Here is a 21,106-nt window from a genome sequence, read left to right on the forward strand (position 1 = left end):
TCTGAGATTCATTAAATAATGTATTCATTCATTTAACAAATATTCATTAATCTGTTCACTACATACTAGGGTCATAGCGAAAAAATCAACTATGTGAGAGTGTTCTGTAAACTGTAGAACTGTCTACATACATATGCTGTCATTTCTATTTCCATCTCTACTGCTACCAACCCGGTCCAGATCCCCCACACCTGAAGACGGACTCAGCAGGACCATCTTTGCAGCTGGTTTTAATTATTGCCAGGCCAAGTCAGTTTCAATACAGAGCCCAGAGTAAACGTCCCCAAATAGTTTCTCAGTGCTCCATGGGCTAGGTGCTGTGGTTCATGTCTGTAATTCCAATGCTTTGGGCAGGCAAGGCAGGAGGATGACTTGAGGCCAAGAGTTTGAGACCAGCCTGGGCAACACAGTGAGACCCTGTCTCTACAAAAAAATGTTAAAAATTTAAAAAAATTAACCAGGTGTCGTGGCATGTGCCTGTAGTTCCAGCTACTTGGGAGGCTAAGGCAGAAGGATCGCTTAAGCCCAGAAGTTCAAGGCTTCAGTGAGCTATGATCATGCCACCACATTCCCGCCTAGGCGATACTGTTATTTCTGTATGATACTGGGTCCTAACCCCAGCTCCTCCCTCACTGCCTATCTCACCAGCCTCAATTCTATCCCCTTCTTTCTCTTTCTCACAGGCCAATCCAGTTACTGGCACATGCGTCTCTGCCTGAGCCTCCCCTCACTAACGAAGCCCTTCCTGTTCTCTCTCTGTGCCCACTGCGTCCCTCAATGGCTAGGTCAAAACTGAGCAGGCCGGGAGCAGTGGCTCATGCCTGTAATACCAGCATTTTGGGAGGCCAAGACAGGTGAATCACGAGGTCAGGAGTTCAAGACCAGCCTGGCCAAGATGGTGAAACCCCATCTCTAGTAAAAACTACAAAAATTAGCCGGGTGCGGTGGCAGGCCCCTGTAATCAATCCCAGTTACTTGGGAGACTGAGGCAGATGAATCGCTTGAACTTGGGAAGCAGAGGCTGCACTGAGCCGAGATCGTGCCATTGCACTCCAGCCTGGGCAACAAAGTAAGACTCCGTCTCAAAACAAAAAAAGAAAGCAAGAATTTTTCACATAACCAGAATGTCCATCCTGGCAAAACCCAAATCTGTGCTAAGTGTTAACAGCAATTTGTTACACTGTCTTTTTCCTCTTACTTTCTTCTACCTATAGTCATGCTTACCTTTAAAAAGTTTTATCCTCTTTACTATGAAACAGAATCCCATGAAATTTAAGCAAGAAAAATATCCCCGAGCCTGCTCACCATATGCAAAATGCTCTGACTTTAGCATATGGTGCTAAACCAACATGCCTTCAACAATACACACGACAAGAATATTCACTGGGCCATCGCTTGAAACAGCAGAAGACAGGAATCAACCTAAATGCTCACAAATTTGGGACTAGTTTTTCGTTTGTTTGTTTTAAGATGGAGTCTCACTCTGTCACCTAGGCTGGGGTGCAGGGGCGCGATCTCGGCTCACTGCAAGCCCCGCCTCCCAGGTTCAAGCGATTCTCCTGCCTCAGCCTCCTGAGTAGCTGGGACTACAGGCGCCCGTCATCACGCCCAGCTAATTTTTTGTATGTTTAGTAGAGACGGGGTTTCACCGTGTTAGCCAGGATGGTCTCAATTTTCTGACCTCGTGATCCGCCCTCCTCGGCCTCCCCAAGTGTTGGGATTACAGGCGTGAGCCACCGCGCCCGACCGGAACTAGTTTTTAGAAGGGTAACACATGCATATAATGGAATATTATGCAGCCACTGAAACGAATGAAGCAAGTCTGTATGTATCGATGTGGAATGACTGTCGAGATACAACACCAAGTATATGAGTAAAGTGTAAAATATGCTACCACTGTATTTAGAAAGCATTCGTGTTTCTGTGGGGGAGTAATACATATTAACATGCTTTCATGTGGCTAGATTATCTCTGGAACGATACATAAGAAACTGCAGCATCCTCTGTGAAAGAGAACGGGTGGGGAACAGGAATGAGACAATGAGAGGAGAAGACTTATTTTTTACTGTATATCCTTCTCTACTGTGAATTTTTAAGACCATGTATATGCCTTACCTTTTCAAAAAGTAAAAAAAAAAAAAAAAAAAAAAAAAAAAATTAGTAATACAAGCTAATGTCATTTTGTCACGTTCCTTTTCGTTGCAGTATTGTTGCAGGCACACAAGTTTAAGGAAAGAATCAGTCTTCAGTTGCAGGGAAAACATCAAAGTAACTGGGTAAATCTGAAAGTGCTTTCTCCCCGCAAACTTCTCTGCACTATTTCCCCATCGTAGGTGAGGTGGGGGAAACCCCTCGGCTCAGCCTTCTTGGGGCAGCAAGTGCTATCAGCTCCCGCTTTGAATAGGGAAGCCAGAGCATCTCTGTTTCTACAATATTCAGCTGGCCTAGCTGCCGTAGGTCTCGTCCTGGATGCCGAGAAAAATCTGTGCAGTTCAAGACAAGTTTGGATAACAAGGGGAGCAGGAAAATTGATGGGGGGGACCAGTCGGTGTGATGAATAGGCTGGGCCAGAACAGCAGGTGACGAATATGCAGGTGCAAGACTGGCAGGGAAGGAAGACGGTCCGTTCACAACAGATGGATGGAGATGCTCAATCATCCTCAGGAACAAGCGCGGCTGCCACACAGCCCTGCCTGCTCCGCACGAGCAGCTCCTCGCTCACCTGCAGGGCACGGCCCCGCCCCCAGAGGCTCTGCACTGGACCCACGCTAGGGCAGGGCTACCGGAGAAAGAGCAGGAAGTGGGTGCGGAAGATGCCACGCTGCTGCAGGCGGGCCTCTCCGGGACTCACTGCCAGTGGACTCTTCTCACTTTGCCTTCTTCCTCCAGGTTCCAAAACCAAACTCGTTTTGTCTCCCTTGGTAGCTCTCACTCCCGAGAAAGGTTTTTACCGCTAGGGTGACCTGTTTGTCTAGGACCACAGGGCTGACCACAACATGGGAACTTCAGGATTGAACTCAGGACAATCCTGGGCAAACTAGCACCCTTGGTTGTCACCCTCCATTTTGCCCACTGTCCTCTCTTATTTGTCTTCCTCCTCAGTCAGCGAGAGAACTCAGATCAGCCTGCTTGGTTCACACTCATGACTGAGTCGAATCCGTGTAGGGTATTTGTTTCCTCTGGTCGTCTACAACAAACACAAAGGTAAGAAACAATAAGACATTCAACTCCCATCTTTTCTCAGAATGGGGACCTCTTTAAAAAATGTCCAGGATAGGCCGGGCGCGGTGGCTCAAGCCTGTAATCCCAGCACTTTGGGAGGCCGAGACCGGCGGATCACGAGGGCAGGAGATCGAGACCATCCTGGCTAACCCGGTGAAACCCCGTCTCTACTAAAAACACAAAAAATAGCCGGGCGAGGTGGCGGGCACTTGTAGTCCTAGCTACTGGGGAGGCTGAGGCAGGAGAATGGCGTCAGGAGAATGGCGTGAACCCGGGAGGTGGAGCTTGCAGTGAGCTGAGATCTGGCCACTGCACTCCAGCCCGGGCGATAGAGCAAGACTCCGTCTCAAAAAAAAAAAAAAATGTCCAGGATATACTGGCTTCAATGACTCCAACAAATAGAGGAATGAATCTAAATCTTGATGCCACAATTATGTCTCGTTAACAAAAAATCAGAAGGGCCAGACAGCCCCTCACAGAGCCAATTCTATTGCTTCCAGCTCAGCTGCAGGAGTTTCTGAGGATGAGGAAATGGGCCACACGCAAGCAAGGGGTGGGAGCTGGCAAGATCTCTGTGCCCTCCCCGCAAGCTATCTGCTGGACCCAAGCTCTAGGAAGAAAAGCTTTGTGAAAAGACTTCTGGCTTCACTAAGACACATTAAAGAATTAATTATAAAGTAAAGCTGAAGGAGAAAATTAATTTTAGAAACACAAGAGGTTACCATTTTTTTTTTCCTGGAGATGGGGGAGGAAACAGTTATTTTCGTTTTCATCCTGGGGGCACAAGCTGGGAGCTGTCCAGTCGATAACCTGGCCATCAGAACAAGGTTTGTAATTAAAAGGTCAGTGACCTGGAAAGCCAGGGCCCCACTCCCAGAGCTTCTCAGTAATGACGGAGCTATTAAATTAAGACTGTTATGAAATCAATGCTAAAAAAGCTTTCATGGTAACGAGATTCCATTCAAGGACATGCAAACTACTTCATGAAATGGACGTAAATGATAAAAAAAAGAAAAGTAATAAAAGAGAGTTAAATTGAAATCTGTGTAAGAATTTACTTCCCCTGAAATATTCTACAATGAAGCCCTTCACCTCCAGCCCACTACCAAGGTTGGGACCATCAGGTTTCTTCAAGTTCATTTCCAGCAAGGAGGCGGTTTTGCTACTGGGGTTTCTGCTTCCAGGAACAGTAGAAGGATAAGATCTAGTTTCACCTTTTGGAATGAGAAAGTGTGTGAGAAAGTGTGTGTTTTATTTGTTTAGTTTCCTACCCCTACCAGGACCATTTATTGGATGAGGGAGGAAAAAGCCCTTTACTTAGATACCTGAGGACACGGTAAGTGTTAGCCAACACCACCTAGGCCCCACTATGCAGGGTGATACAGAAAAATATATGATGTTTGTCTTTCCTAGAAGCTTGCTTTGCAACAGATACATTAGAGTAAGTTAACAGACAACTCTATCCTCCTCCCCCACCTCAACCCCCTCACAAACAAGCATCACTATTACCCACCTCATCCTCAGCCTGCCAAACATGTTTGGAAGCAGATTGCCTCCTACATTTTGTGGTTGGATAGGGTGTCAAATCAACACAAGCCTATTGACGACAATTTCCAAGCCTCTAACTTTCTGGACTGATTCTACTGCTGTTTTTACGTTACTCTAACCTCCTGGATTGCAGCCTGCTTAAAGCCCCAAATATGATGCCTGCCTGGCAAGAACTGCTTCTATATATAGACTGGTTCTATGAGGGCTTAAACCCCACACACAGTCCAATTATCTTCATGTGTGGCTGACTCTGCAGTTGATGTGTCATCTGCAGAATCAAGTGGTTGGAAGGAAAACAAAAACATTTATTCTAATACTCTAAAGGTGAGCAGCTGCTTTTCTCTTTCATTCAAAATATTCCCGATAAAAGGAAGAAATGCTGTAAATTACACAAAATGGCAGTACAAACTTCAAAGAAAATGATAAATGATTCTAATAACTTCATGTTTCTCATTAATGGCTCCATGTTCAGACTTTAAAGCATCCAAAAGAGATCTGAAAACAAAAAACAAATAGGAAAGACCTTTGCAAACCAATGCTCTCCCATCCCTACCCCACTCATTCCCCACTCACCCTCACCCAGCACCCCCACTAGAAGTCAGAGAGCACAACACTTAACCCGTCGGTAACACGGGCAGGATGCAGCCCCTGCTGCAGGCTGCGGTTTCACAATGAAACAAACTCAGCTGATGCGCCTAAAGTAACCCTCATTTTCCACTGAACTGACATGCACTACAGGGACCTCAATTTCTATATTAAATATTAAATAATATTAAAAGAAAAACAAAATTGGATTTGCCTTTTCAGGAAAGAGATGTTTATTAAAAAAAAGAAAGTCAAGATTATAATTCAAGTCAGTGCTCCACTGCAATTCCCTGAAGTGACGTTGCTAGGAAAAGCCAAGACTCCAGGAGCTGAGAGCCCTCCCAGAGCCAGTGCTCCAAGCCCAGCACTGCAAGGCTCCTGCGGGGAGTCCAAAAGCACGGGTGCCAGAACCCAGGCCCCTCCTGCTGCAGACGGCCAGCGAGCCAACTTGCTTTCCTTTTGCAACTACTGTTAGGGAGCTGGTAGATGTTCACCCTCATCCCCATCGGAGATGGTGCCAGGCCGTGCTGAGTGCAGAAACCTGACCCTGGAACAGCCCGAAATTTGAAAAGTGAAGTTTAAATCTGCAAAGGGGCTTTTCTTCCCCAGACACCAATCAAACCTTGGAATTCTCTGCCCAGAAAAGGTCCTGCCAGAACCTACTCCATTGGGATCAACTCGGAAATGGATAATTACTGACTGAAGCAGCATTTTAGAGGATAATGGAGATGGGTGATTAACCTCAGAGATTCCGGGTTTAAGTACAGGATAAACTCATGTGGTTCTCTTTAGAGGACGAAGGGCAGGATAGCATCTCAAGGTGCCAGATGCCTAAAATTCTAAAAACTCTAACCCAAATTAGGGGTCAAGAAGGAATTATGTCCACCATACCAATAAACAGTCACTTCAGGTCCTTGCTCGCGTGCCACCCTCTCAGAGACATGCTGACATTATTGTTGTTTAAGATCATAGTCCAGCCCACACCAACCCTGGCATTCCTCACCCCGGCTCCCTGCTTCATTCATCACTACCCATAGCGCTCAGCATCTGACATCCGACCTATTCATTTTCCCATTTGTTAATTGTCTGCCTTCCCTCCACTAGAATTTAAGCTCTGCGAGGGCAGGGATTTTTTCTGTTCGGTTCTCTGCTAAATTCCTGATGGGAGTCCAGGGATAGGGCATAGCGTGCACAATGACTCTTGGATGATTCGATCAGTTGGATTTTTTTTCCTAAAGGAGCAACAAATCATAATTGCACAAAACAGTTTTCTCTCTACAGTAATTATTAGCCAAGTAACTCAAAAGAAGTATTATTTGGTCCAGAGTTTCTCTCTCTTTTTTTTTCGCTCCCTTTCCCAGTCAGGGATTTATTAAAATTAAACAGATTAGATGGAGCTCCTGATACTAAAACTGCTCAGCAAAGCCTGCGGTGGGGAAGTGCCGAGCAAACACCAGAGACATTTGTCTCTAAATTGCTCTAAATACCTTCTGCAAATGAAATTCTAACCCAGCTGCGTTTGAGAGAAAATGAGGACTAACTGGTCATTGTCGGTGGAAGAGAAGATCAGGCAGTTATAATATTGCACAATATACTGGAGCTAAGGATCTCTCGGCAACCATAGATTTTGTCTCAGGTTACCCCGGGTAATCAGCTCAGCTTTTAGGCTCAGCTTTCCCCAGCTTCAGTGCTTTGATGAGAGAGCTGAAATCCCCAAGCTTTTATGATTAATTACTCCCCATAGGTACACATATTTCAAGGAAAAACTCTTTTATGGCATGATGCTTGCGGAGTGGCGAGGCCAGCCAACACACTCCAAATTTTAATAATCTCCTAATGATGGGGGGGCTGGCACAATGCAGCCAGCCAGCAGCCTCTCAGTGCTCCTTACCAACTCTGTCGCAGGGAGCCAGCCTTGGGGCCGCCGCGAAGCAGCCGCCTGTGGTGAAATGTTTGGGTTTCTTCTGCCCAAACCCTGTTAGTGCAGCCCCGGGACATGATCGTGTGAAGGGACCAGCGGTTCCTGCTGCATCCCTTCAGTGGGACATCACAGAGCAGACCCAGAAAATATTACCCACCCATTCCAGCCAAAAATGACTAAAAGCTCAAAACGCAGAATTTCGAGGCTGGCATTCCAGCTCCTTAAGGAAAAAGAGTTGCTTTGGGAGGAAGAAAGCTCACTTTTGCCCCTTATGGTATATAAGGACGTTTAAATGACTTCCTAGATTTCTAGAAAATTACATGTATAAAAAATTGAAAAGTTAGGTTTCTTTGTTGTTTTCATTTTACAAAAAAGAAAAATACCCTCAATTCCAACAGAACCAGAATAGATTGTTTCTTCAGACAATATTGAATTTGTCAGGGTCCATTTTATCCCTGCTTACAGAAATACCATAAAACCACTAATTTACCGCTCCAATCTGTAAATCGGACTGACCCCAAGCTTGACTTCAACCTGACCTTGTTAGTCATCTCGTTTCCCTCGCCCTTCATTTCTTTCTTCCTCATTCTCTATTGAAGCAGCTGAACTCCTAACCTAAGCTAGTCATCCTACAGCCAGGGTCACTGACACAGAGCAGACCAAAAAGCAGAAGTCCTCCACAGTCTCATCCAATGGGCCGACTCTGCTACTGAATACTGCCTTTGCCATGATGGACAGGACTAAGTCCTCCGTGCTTAATTACCCAAATCGTGTCATCTTGCTGCTCCATTGTCAGGAAAGAAACCTGTGTGCCCCACTGGGGGGCTCGCCTCAGCTCCACTGGCCCGTTGAGTGGGCAGCTCTAGGAGGTCCTGGCAGCTCAGTACCTGCCTTGCGTCTGCCCCAGCCCTAGTCCCTCTGCAGGCCGCGCTGCACAGCCCTGTGGAACCTGTACCTTTCTTCTTTAGGAATGCTCTCCTGGTTGCAAGTGGGCTCTGGCGGACCCGGGAATTCTGTAGAAACTTCACTGCTGTGGCAATCTGGTGAGAGAGAGAAAACGGGAGTAAACTTCACTGCAGTAGTCTGGATTTCAAGATTAAAAATACTAGGAGTTTTTCCCAACTCCACAAAGACAAGCATACTAGTGTGGTCAAATTTACAACCAGTTATTTCTTAAACTTAAAATCTACCTAAATGAAAGGTGATGTTGCTTCCCTGTCTTCACTGGCTTCCTGTATCTGAGTCTGTCAAATCTAATCCTTCTGCTGAGCTTCAGGCCTGTGATGATCCTTCCTGTTCCTTCTGATCTCCATTCGAGCTGATTCCTCACACTCCCCGGCAGGTGTGGCCATGCGCACCCATGTCACTGCCCTTGTGCCCTGTATGCTGTCTTTCTGGAAGGCCTCCCTTTCCTGCCTCCACCTGTCTAAACGTTACCCCATGCGCACGTACACACACACATACACACGCTCTCTATCAGCACAGCCCTTTTATGGTCTGTTCTGATTCCTCGAAGCCTTGCCTAAATAAGCAAGCCACCTCTGATCTCCCTATTCTCTTCAATTCTTCAGCGCCTGTAGTGTGTACCATATAATTGAAGACATAATTATACTGTCTTCTAATGTTCAGCCTGCCTTCCCAACTACATTGCAAGCAACTGAAGGGCAGAGACCACGCTGTCTCCAGAGCCTGGCAAAGTGCTGAGGGCGTCCCGGCTGGAAGGGATTATGTTGGAGACAACGCCCACTGCCATTCACACTGGCCCCCCTTCTGCACTGGAGCTAAGTTCTGAAGAGACTTCAAAGGGCAAAGTTTGGAGTTTCATGGCTAAAAGCTGACAGATTGACAGATTGTCTACCTGCCTCTGGTAATGAATATTATTTAATGAAATCTTCCTATCTCCACATAAGCCGGGCAGAGGATGGAAGGGGCACCGCTGCAGGTATTAACCTTCACATCACTCAGCACACACGAAGTGTGTGTTTATGCCTGGCTTGTCTACTTTTCACCCCAGACACCAGACCTAGGGATGGGAAATGCCCACCTGCCCCAGGTAGGAAAGGGGCTGTTTTAAATGACTGCTATTATTTGCCTCATCAAAACCAAAGGAATAATATGGTCTCATGTTACAGATAAAGCCAACAGGCCCTACAGTTCACTCATAAGTTGTTGATAGAAAAAATTTCTAAGGCTAGATGTAAGGAAGTTTTCTAAGATCCTTCAAACTAAGGGAAGCAGTCAAACACAAAGTACTGTGATTGTAAGTGAAATACAAGTTACAAATCATCTCCTTCCCCATATTTTATATGAAAGTAATCCCAACACCAGACAGACTTTTGGGAAACAAAAGATATGAGGGTAAACCAAAGAAAAAAAGCTAGGGAAAAGCCTGTATTCATTTTCCCTATAACTCCTCTGTGGGAGGCTTACCCTAGACATTCGCCCTAAATGATGAATTCAGTATCTTGACTTTTCAGATCTGGGCCTGTCACCAACAGGACATACTAGTGTCCCTTGAGAGCCAAGCCCAGCTCCGCACAGGTTATCATCTGTCCTCCAACGCTGCAAACAGTACTAACCACCATCACGAACCGCAGTAATGGACCAGTTCTGGACGAAAGAAAAACCAATGCTCGAGATTCTAGAGCCCCCAAACTCACCCCCTAAGCCCCTCAACCAGATCGTCACACCAAAATCAAGAGAAATCTAACAAACATCTACAACACTGATGTGTCTTAATGAAGAGATGGGAGAAGGGATGAAGGAAAAAAGAAGAGGAAAAAAGAAAAGGGGATGGGTAGAGGTGGGAAAGGCCGGGAGAAGAAGGCAACAGTACACGAGGAGCTATAACAGAAGAGAGGGGGAAAAGGAGAGAGGAGAAATGGGAGACAAGGAGAAAAACCAAAGGAAGTGAGACCTCTGCTCTGGAAAGAGAATGAACAGGTACCCAGGCACTGGCACCCAGGGTCAGTGCCAGTCTGCACAGCTCAGATGGCATGGGGATAGTTTTTCTTCACCTGGAGAAAAAAAATACACCTTCAACACACAAGAAAATTACAGTATTCGTATCATGCAGTAGTCTGCATGCTGTGTGTGATACGTGTACCAGGTGTCAGCAGAAATGTGGATGAACAGGTCTTAAGCAGAAGATGCTAACAGTACAGCTCCTATCATTTACCCATAGAAACAGAAACCTTTCCTTCATCCTTCCAAAAATTTCCATGACAGAGAAAGAAAACAGAATCCCACCACTGGAACACACAGGTTTCACCTTGCTTTTTAAATATAGTCCTTGGTATATGCATTTCTGGTCAGAGAGCAAAGTTCTGATGGGTTTAATGGTGCACTCAATGCAGTGCTTGGCGCATTCCATCAATTTTTTTTTAAAAATTGCATCTCTTATTTCTTTAAATACATTAATCAGCCCAGTGTAGGCAAAACGGATCCATCGGACAATGCAATAAACATGAATTATCATCTATCCAACACGCATAATGGCTTAAAAATACATAATAGCAGGTGTAGTTTAAATGATTAGTTATTACACCTGTGGTGGGTCTGATTCAATTGGGAAAAATCATCTTTAATAGGTTAAAAGGTTTAGATCACCATGCTTTCCTTAAAGTGGCTGCAGAGAGGGAATGATGGAGTGCTCTGTCATTAGTAATTCATTTAAGAAGAACGTGGGGGATATAGCAAAGAACAGCATAAACGAGCGAATCCAATTTATACATCAGGTAAAGTAGAAAACACCTTTTAAAAAAGCAAGATAAATGAATTTGGAAGGGAGATGAAATTGACGTATTTATTTTAACGGGAATTTGACAAAGTCCCGGCACACTTCAAACTTGCAAAAATATGAACAATTTCTTTTAAAGTTTCCATTCACTAATTTCAAGTCATATAAAATAATACTGCCAAACACCTACATAAAGTATATTTGGGGCTTGTTTATGTTCCTCTTGATCTTTGTCTGAAAATGCAGGCGACAGGCAAATCACATATTTAACAGCATCGACATCACTACACTAGATGCAAAAATATAAAGCACCCAAATAGCCCCAACCTAATGTGCTGAATAAGAAAGATACCCTGATAAGCGGCTACATGTAAGTGTGAACATATGAAAACCTCTCTCTTCCTTTCACTAATTATTTCTTCAGTTACTCTTGACTCTTCTTCTCCCTCCCCGCGAGGAACTGGCACTACAAAATGGGGGGAAGGACCTGACCAATCTAGAATTTTATAGCCCCATGATTCATACATCAGTGGGAGAAGATTTTGCAAAACTCTTTACCCATAATGCTAACATCTTCACACACTAAATAACTGACAGGGCGCTCGGTTTGTGCCTTTCACCCACCTATTGTTGGGCACTTTTCATTAATTTCATGAAGCAATTCAACTGACTTTCCTCTGCAGAGGCCCAACACACACAACATGCTGTTGTTGGATTCAATGATGGGGTGCCTGCAGCCTGTCCTGTATTATCGTTTGATTTTCTAATTAGAAGATGAATGTGACTATTCATGGGTTATATTTGTGCCCAACTAAATTACATAAATTCAGGCCAAATCTTCCGCCTCAATGTCAAAGATGTAAAACGGAGACAGGAACTTTATTGCACATGTTGTGGGAGTGCAGCAAGCCAGGGAGAATTCTGGCGCTAAGCTGCTGATGCCGCCGTCGAAGCTGCTTGCTGGTGAGCCTGTGATAAATATGGAATCAGCGTTCCTTTCCCTTCCTCTTGCACTGAGTTCTTAATGAGTGCACCTCGAACTACCAATAGCTAGTTTAATCAAAACAAAGAAGACAAACGCCAAAGAAAACAGACCAAAGTGTCTCCCCCCACCCATTCCTCTGCCCCTACCTTCTGTACCCTTCTCCACCCAAAGCAAATAAAACAACCCTGCCGCCACCAACTCCACAATTTTAGGGCAATTTCATATTCCTCTGCCCCTACCTTCTGTACCCTTCTCCACCCAAAGCAAATAAAACAACCCTGCCACCACCAACTCCACAATTTTAGGGCAATTTCATAATTTTCATTATGTGTCACTTAGAGATAAAACTGAGGTGCAAGGAAGAGGAGTAAATTCTTGTCTTTGCAGTCTCGTAAGAGCGGTTACACCAGAGTCACTGCCAGCAACTTGGGAAAAAGCTGGGGGTGGGGGGACTTCAGGTTGAAAAACACCTTTAGATCCAAGATGACTGGCCAATTGAGAGAGATTTGTATTTGAGAGAGCAGGATTTGTAACTGTATAAATCAATGGAATACAGTATACTCAGGGGTTATCTACTATGAACTATGTGCTGTTAAATGCATTGTGTAGGGTAAGTAATCCCTTGTGAGAAGAATTGAAGTTCCTGACAGTCCTCACCAAAGAGATGCTTCCTATGTGTTTTCCACTCTTCTACAAAAGACCCGCATGTTCTAATCGTCAGAATACACACTTTATTTTCTGCACGAGGGGGAGAGGAGGACAGAGCCTGCCTAATAATGAACCTGGGGTTTGAGGGAGCCTTAGCACTTTGCACCTGACATGTAAACCTGATGCATTGTCTCCAGTGACACTTATTTGGAATGCCACCAATTCCAGCACTCCTGTGTACTACATACACATCTATCTCCCAAAATGTGAGCATTCATTAGCCATCTTAAAATATTAAAAATATTCCAAATTTAATGAGACTAACAACCAAAGCCAAGTCCTTTTAACCCAGAGAGATCACATAGAGGGCAAAAGAAAATGACCAATATAACCTACGGGCCCCAAACCCCATTCCAGCACCGCACTGCTCCACGTGCGCTGCTCAGAAGATTAAATTGCCTGTGAAGGTTCCTACGTTCATACTCTAAAGTAGATACCCAGAATCCTGTTAACAAGCGTTAGACCAAAGCCAACCCGAGTTTTAACAAGGACTGACTTAAAAAGCCAGGCACTGCCAAGAATGAGAGAACCCTTTTCAAACAGAAACGCTGCATTTTAGTAAGAAATCAGTACTCTGTCAGGAGTTCCTTGACAAATATGGTCATCGGCGGCACAAGGAAATAGTTGCAAAGCAGCTGTTAATCAGAGAAACGCGTCATAGAACGCTGATGCTAGCACTCGTGAAAAAATGCAACGGGCTAATTATGAAGCTATATATCTCACTAAAGAGGCCGTGTTCCTTGAGATTCCAGGCAGACACTCTCAGATCCGGGTCCTAGGACAACATAATTCTGGTTTTCTACATGCAGGCTCCTCTCTGATCTACCATTCACAATGCCGGGCTCCCTGTTCTTTCTCAAGTTTACATGCTCTCTTTCTAGCTAGGGAACAGGCTGGGGAGGGAAGGAGGCAGCAGCAACCACAAGCCACATTCCACGAACATATCCAAAAGGTGACATATCCTAAACCAGAGTAGAAAAATCTATGAGTATGCAAAAGAAAGGAAGCGTCAGAACGGTCATTCTCAGTGTGGCAGGAGGGCAAATGTGTGTGTTTCAATCCAGGAGATTGCCCCAGCTGCCAAAATGAAAAAGAAGACTAAAAATGCAGCAGGAATAAACAAAAACTAGAGGCAGTTCTGTGTGCAACCTCAAAAGGAGAAAGAAAGCTTCCAGAAAGCTGCTCTCTTGAGTGTGACTGCAACTCAGGGAAGCCAAGGGCCCAACAGCCAGGTAAGAGGGGAAAGTTAATATGCAGAGGAAGGCTCGGTCAGCCAAAATTCAATACGCGCCTCTGCAAGAACAAGGAGGAACAGGCTCCCCGAAACCAGACTAGTGGGAGTGCGGGGAGGGGCCTGCACACTCGGAGCAAAACCACTGGAATGGCAAGAGGGGAATAACCTTGAGGTGGACGAGCCCGCAGGCGGGAGAAGCGCAGAGCCAAAGTGCCCCCTAGCCGGAGCCGGCGGAGGCGCAGGCCGGAGCGGCCGCTCCGCTAACTCGCACAGCCCAAATTAAGTGTTTTCACTCAGGGAAAATGAAATGTTTTGCAAGATGAAACAGAATGAAAATTGAGGTTTTAGGTAATTACTAGTTGGCATTTACATATCACGGGCTGGTTCAACACCTATTCATTTTCCTCTTTTATTTTCAATTTTTAAAAATTGCTCATTAAAAATGAACAGATGACAGTGACAGGAATTTTTTTTGTACTCTTTCCCCTTCTCTGAGGGTTACAAAACCAAGACGTACTTTCAGCCCATTTATCTATAATTAACACACACACAAAGGTATGTTGCATGTACATTAAGGGAGGAAAGGAGAAGGGAAAGTCAACAAAAGCCAGGAAGTTCAACAATAAAGGCAGTGAGTTGTACTCAGGTAGCCTCCTGCACCTGGGTAAGGAGCTGGCTAGCAAGTGCCCTGGCACTCAAGGAGTTAAAGGAAAGAGCCTCTCGACTTGGAATTTCCTGGGTTTTGTCACTGTGTCCTTCCCATTGTTGATTTGGGTTACAACCCTATACTAATTAAGCTTGTGGGCCCTAATTTCCTTTGTTTTACTTTACTTTCCTCTGTCCTTTTGTTTTTCACATTAAAGAAAGAAAATTCCGCTGGTAGAAGTGCACAGGAGTTGACATGATAGAACATAATATACTTTAAGGCTATTGTGTAAATCTGTATTTAGGGAATTCTAAAGCGCGCATTATTGACCCTAGTCTCTCTTAAAACTCATTGATATATGTAGTAAAAGCCTTTATGAAAAGTGGCAACTTCACATGCGCAAAAACTACCTTTCAAAGTGAAATATCTCTGCCATTTGTTTTTTTTCCCCTTGGCCTTAGTTAAAAATATTGCATGAACTGCTTGCCAGAATGTCATTGTTTTGTTATTTGATTAAAGTAGTTCTTCCAGAAATGTATATTGAAATAAAACACATCTTAAACCACCACACACTATTTAATGTCAAGGGACAGTGATCTTAGGGACGTAAGGGTGACTTTGGAAGGTGTTTGTGTCCAGCCGAGGACTCTGGGTGCCAACTTCCAGCCCAAAAGGCGCTGGTGCAGTGGAGGAGCACGGCTTGAAAAGCAGAGCTGCTGATGCAGCGGGTGACGGTCACCATGCCACAGAAGGAGCTGTGAAGCACACGCTGGCCTGGAAGAAATGAAACCCTTGCTTCTGGGTTGGGAAGATCAAAGTTCCTTTTGAGGAAAGGTTGAGAAGGAAAAGGGTTTTTCTCCTTCATGGAGAAAGAAAAGCAAATTTAAATGCCTTGTCCCCACGCATCCCCACCTGGATTTAGATAGCAGCCCCTCTAATTTTTGATGCAACCAACAAAGCAGTTACCCAAAGAGGGAAGAAAAAAAGGATGACATTTGCCTTTTCCTTGGCTTTGAAATGCAACTGGCAGCAAATTGTTTGAAGTCCTGTTTAGAGAAGAAACTGTAATAGCCTTCATACTGAAAAGAGGAGGAAAATGCCATTATACACGGATCACGGTAGCAGTGACCTCAGCAGAGAAGGCAAACGAGCTGGCTGCAAGTTGGAGGTTTGGCCAGAGTGCCAGGAATGGAAATAAAAGGTTTACGTGCCAGAGACGAGTGGCAAGGGCTTGGTGCTCGATCCCAAGAGATACCAAGGAAAGACAAGTAGTTCAATTTCTTAACATGATTGTCTTTCAACAGCTCCTTGACTGCTCCTTCTTCCAGTATCCCCTGGTTTTATATTTTCAATATTCCTCTAATTTCCCTGCACTGTTAAAGAGGAAGCAGAGAGCACCCAGGCTTCGTGTTGTAAAATTAATGAAGGTGTCAAGCTGTTGAGTTAAATCACTCTAAAGGAATGTAATGACTCAGTGTCCAAGATGCTCCCTGAGAGAACTGTGAGCTCACACAGTGACGGTGGTGGGTGACTCCAACACTAAAAATATGTGGCACACAGTCCCCAGCACCTCTCTAATGATACCACTGCCTCTATTTCCTAGTCTCTTTCTCTCCACCACTGGTTGAATTTCACGTTTTCTGAAAGGCATTTCTCCCAACCTCCAGTAGCTTCAGATGCTCAGCAGATGAAATCCTGCTTCAGTTTCCACTTCTTTTGAAGTTCGGCCAGATGGAGATTGGTGAAGCTCTCTAGTCATGCACTATTAAACTACGGGATGATTAGGAAGGAGACGAAAAAAGGTTGTGTCATGGATAATGGCAACCTCAAACATTAAGGCATCACTGGGGGTCAGCTACTGAATAGGTGACCCCCAGGTGGTGCAAGGCAGGATCCCCTCTCAAGGGCTTAGGGCCACCTGCTCTAAGGGCAAGAAGATGGACTCCTGAATTCCAAGGAAGATAAGCTCTGGACCAAGAAATTCTGGTTACCATCAGCCCACACACTGCACAAAACTAAAACCTTCAAGGAGTCTTTAAAAGGCACTTCTAGGCCAAGTGCAGTGGCTCATGCTTATAATCCCAACACTTTGGGAGGCCGAGGCGAGTGGATCAGTTGAGACCAGGAGTTTGAGAGGAGCCTGACCAACATAGCAAAACCCGTCTCTACTAAAAAAAATACAAAAATTAGCCAGGTGTGGTGGTGCATAGTTTCAGCTACTAGGGTGGCTGAGGCACGAGAATTACTTGAACCTGGGAGGCAGAGGTTGCAGTGAACCAAGATTGCACCAGTGCACTCCAGCCTGGGTGACAGAGTGAGACTCCGTCTTGGAAACAAACAAACAAATAAATAAATAAATAAAAGGCAATTCTACCAAACACCCCATAAGAAAATTAGAGAATGGGCCGGGCGCAGTGGCTCACGCCTATAATCCCAGCACTTTGGGAGGCCGAGGCAGGTGGATCACGAGGTGAGGAGATGGAGACCATCCTGGCTAACACGGTGAAACCCCGTCTCTACTAAAAATACAAAAAATTAGCTGGGCATGGTGGCGGGTGCCTGTAGTCCCAGCTATTCGGAAGGCTGAGGCAGGAGAATGGCGTGAACCCGGGAGGTGGAGCTTGCAGTGAGCCGAGATCGTGCCACTGCACTCCAGTCTGGGAGATACAGCGAGACTCCATCTCAAAAAAAAAAAAGAAAATTAGAGAATGACCTAATGCTAAAAAATAAATTTGAATACCAAAAAAAAGAACTACTCATAGCCTAGAATGAGTCCAAATTCAAAAGATAGCAAGAAACAAATTTTCTTTTTTCTTTTTTTTTTTTTTTTGAGACAGAGTCTTGCTCTGTCGCCCAGGCTGGAGTGCAGTGGCCGGATCTCAGCTCACTGCAAGCTCCGCCTCCCGGGTTCACGCCATTCTCCTGCCTCAGCCTCCCGAGTAGCTGGGACTACAGGCGCCCGCCACCTCGCCCGGCTAGTTTTTTTGTATTTTTTAGTAGAGACGGGGTTTCACTGTGTTAGCCAGGATGGTCTTGATCTCCTGACCTCGTGATCCGCCCGTCTCGGCCTCCCAAAGTGCTGGGATTACAGGCATGAGCCACCGCGCCCGGCCCTACAAATTTTCTTTAATGTTTTTTTTGAGACAGAGTCTTGCTCTGTCACCAGGCTGGAGTGCAGTGGCACGACCTCGGCTCACTGCAACCTCCACCTTCTGGGTTTAAGCGATTCCTGTGCCTCAGCCTCCCGAGTGAGTAGCTGGGACTACAGGTGCACACCACCACACCCAGCTAATTTTTGTATTTTCAGTAGAGACGGGGTTTTACCACGTTGGCCAGGATGGTCTCAATCTCCTGACCTCATGATCTGCCCGCTACGGCCTCCCAAAGTGCTGGGATTACAGGAGTGAGCCACCATGCCCGGCCCACAAATTTTCTCTCTTTTTTTTGAGATGGAGTCTCGCTCTGTCACTCAGGCTGGAGTAAAGTGGCTCTATCTCAGCACTGCAACCTCTGCCTCCTGGGTTCAAGCGATTCTCCTGTCTCAGCCTCCTGAGTAGCTGGGATTACAGGCACATGCCACCACGTTTGGCTAATTTTTGTATTTTTAGTAGAGACAAGGTTTCACCATGTTGGCCAGGAGGGTCTTGAACTCCTGACCTCAAGTGATCTGCCCACCTCAGCCTCCCAAAGTGCTGGGATTATAGGTGTGGGCCACCGTGCCCGGCCTAAGAATTTTCTTTAGACCTACCAGAAAACAGAAGGAGGTAAACAATTAAGCTCTGCTACTACTAATAGGATGCCACCAAGTCCTAGATCCTGCTACAGGCTGAGCATCCCTAATCTGAAAATCCAAAATCCAAAATGCTCCAAAATCCAAAACTTTTTGAGTGCCAATATGACGGTCAAAGGTCATGCTCAAAGGAAATGCTCACTAGAGCATTTCGGATTTGGGATTTTCACATTAGAGATGCTCAACCAGTAAGTATTATACACATATTCAAAATCTGAAAAAATCCAAAATCCAACACTTTTGGTCCCAAGCATTTGGGATCAAGAATACTCAACCTATAGTACCTTAGATTCTTTAATGGCCTAAACAAAAATTAAAGTATGGGTTCCAAAAGTGTAATTCATAATGCAGTAAACTGGCAGACTTAAAAATCTTCAAATTGCACTTTGGGAGGCCAAGGTGGGCAGATGACCTGAGATCAGCTGTTTGAGACCAGCCTGACCAACATAGCGAAACCTTGTCTCTACTAAAAATACAAAACTTAGCTGGGCGTGATGGTTCACACCTGTAATCCCAGTTACTTGGGAGGCTAAGGCAGGAGAATCACTTGAACCCAGGAGGTGGAGGCTGCAGTGAGCTATCACGCCACTGCACTCCAGCCTGGGCAACAGAGCAAGACTCTGTCTCAAAAAAAAAAAAAAAAAAAAAAAAAAAAGCCAGGTGTGGTGGCTCACACCTGTAATCCCAGCACTTTGGGAGGCTGAGGCAGGTGGATCACAAGGTCAGGAGATCGAGACCATCCTGGCTAACACAGTGAAAGGTGAAACCCCGTCTCTACTAAAATACAAACAATTAGCTGGGTGTGGCAGCATGCACCTGTAGTCCCAGCTACTAGGGAGGCTGAGGCAGGAGAATCGCTTGAACCTAGGAGGCAGAGGCTGCTCTGAGCTGAGATCATGCCACTGCACTCCAGCCTGGAAGACAGAGCGAGACTCTGTCTCAAAAAAACAAAGAAAAAAAAGAAAAAAGAAAAAAGAAATCAGCCAGGCGCAGAGGCTCACACCCAAAATCCCAACATTCTGGGGGACCGAGGCGGGCGGATCACGAGGTCAGGAGTTCGAGACCAGCCTGATCAACTTAGTGAAACCCTGTCTCTACTAAAAATACAAAAATTAGCCAGGTATGGTAGCACGTGCCTGTAGTCCCAGCTACTCGGGAAGCTGAGACGGGAGAATCACTTGAACCCAGGAGGTGGAGGTTGCAGTAAGCTGAGACCATGCCATTGCACTCCAGCCTAGGTGACAGAGTGACACTCCATTTCAATGAAAAAAAAATCTTCAAATTGACAGTGAAATGACAAGGATTGGAAACTTACTATTCAAATAGTCATATGCAATCAGCTACTGTCAGAGGAAAGTCACCTTGCTCACCAAGCACCCCAGAGAGTGGCCAGGAATGGGCTCTCCATGGGGTCAAGTTGGTGGTCAGGTTCCAATTTCTAGAAGAGTAGTATCTAACACAGGTCTCACCCTTGTAGACGACTTCAGAAGTAACATATCAACACAAAGTGTGAAACACAGGAAAGCAATACAAGCTATACTGCTGATGCAGATGAGGAAAATGTCATTTTTTCTTTTACACATCTTTCAGAGGTAATGACATAAGGGCTGTGAAATTGATTATCACAGCCATCATCAGATTTGTACCCACAGACTATCTTTAGTATCAAGGTACAAGTTTGGAAGAGAAACTGAATCAAGAGATATCAGTCCAGTTGCCTTCTCTAATAAACCCTAATTTAGAAATTTTCAGCTTAGTAAGGAAATCCATCACACACAAAAAGAACCCAAAAGTAGTCCTAATGGCTTTGAACCATTCAGCAACCTTTCACTAAATACCATAAACATCCCTATTATTAGCCAGCACAGCTACCAATAAACAAACACACACTTTAAAAAATAAATGATCCCGGCTGGGTATGGTGGCCCATACCTATAATTCAGCATTTTGGGAGGTGGGATGGCTTGAGGCCAGGAGTTCGGGACCAGCCTGGGCAACATAGCAAGACTCCATTTTTTCAAAAGAAAAAACTGTTTTTTTTAAATAGCTGGGTGTAGTGGCGCTCCAGCTACTTGAGAGGCTAGGTAGGAGGATGGCTTGAGCTCAGGAGTTTGAGGTTACACTGAGCTATGATTGTGCCACTTCACTCTAGCCTGGGTGACAGAGTGAGACCCTGTCTCTAAAAATCAATCAATCAATCAATAAAACAAATGATTCCACAAAGGCCTACTGAGTACCAGAGCCATCTTGGCCAAGAGCCACTGTCCTACTAATAACGAGAAGATGAAAAGGAGGGTCTTTATGCCCTACATCTGATGATCTTCCCCATCTTGGTCATCTAGGAGATGCCAGATGAGCATGTAATTTACTTATGATTAACACAAAATTTACACATTTCTCACCATTAAGCAAATCAGTTTACTGAGCATCTTCCTCCTGTAAATCAACGGTAACTCCTTTCAAATTTTTCCCAGCTCCGTCTGAGAAACAGAGAAGTTCACTTTTTATCTGAAGAATTATGAATTACCATCTTGCTTTGTAAACTTCTTGATTCTTCACATACTGTTCACAAGGTAAGATACCTGGAAATTACAAAAATCCCTAAATTTCCTGAATTTTACATAAGCTTCCTGAAATATCCCTCATCCTTTTCTGCTCACTGTCCTTTCTCTCTCTCTTCTTGCCAGTTTAAACACATGGACATGGAGTTATTAACTTTTACAGGAAA

General features: G+C 45.0%; 1 protein-coding gene across 3 annotated transcripts in view; it reads right to left on the bottom strand.

Moving 5' to 3' along the window:
• PEX14 (peroxisomal biogenesis factor 14) overlaps positions 1–21,106 on the bottom strand; it is a 160,939-nt gene that overhangs the window by 86,787 nt on the left and 53,046 nt on the right. For all 3 annotated transcript variants that reach the window (XM_010364160.2, XM_030941702.1, XM_030941701.1), the window contains one exon: positions 8,232–8,316. In XM_010364160.2, the coding sequence (XP_010362462.1) occupies positions 8,232–8,316 (85 nt within the window). The remainder of the gene's footprint in view (positions 1–8,231; positions 8,317–21,106) is intronic.

The sequence above is a fragment of the Rhinopithecus roxellana genome, chromosome 12 (assembly GCF_007565055.1).
Source record: "Rhinopithecus roxellana isolate Shanxi Qingling chromosome 12, ASM756505v1, whole genome shotgun sequence".
Lineage (NCBI taxonomy): Eukaryota > Metazoa > Chordata > Mammalia > Primates > Cercopithecidae > Rhinopithecus > Rhinopithecus roxellana.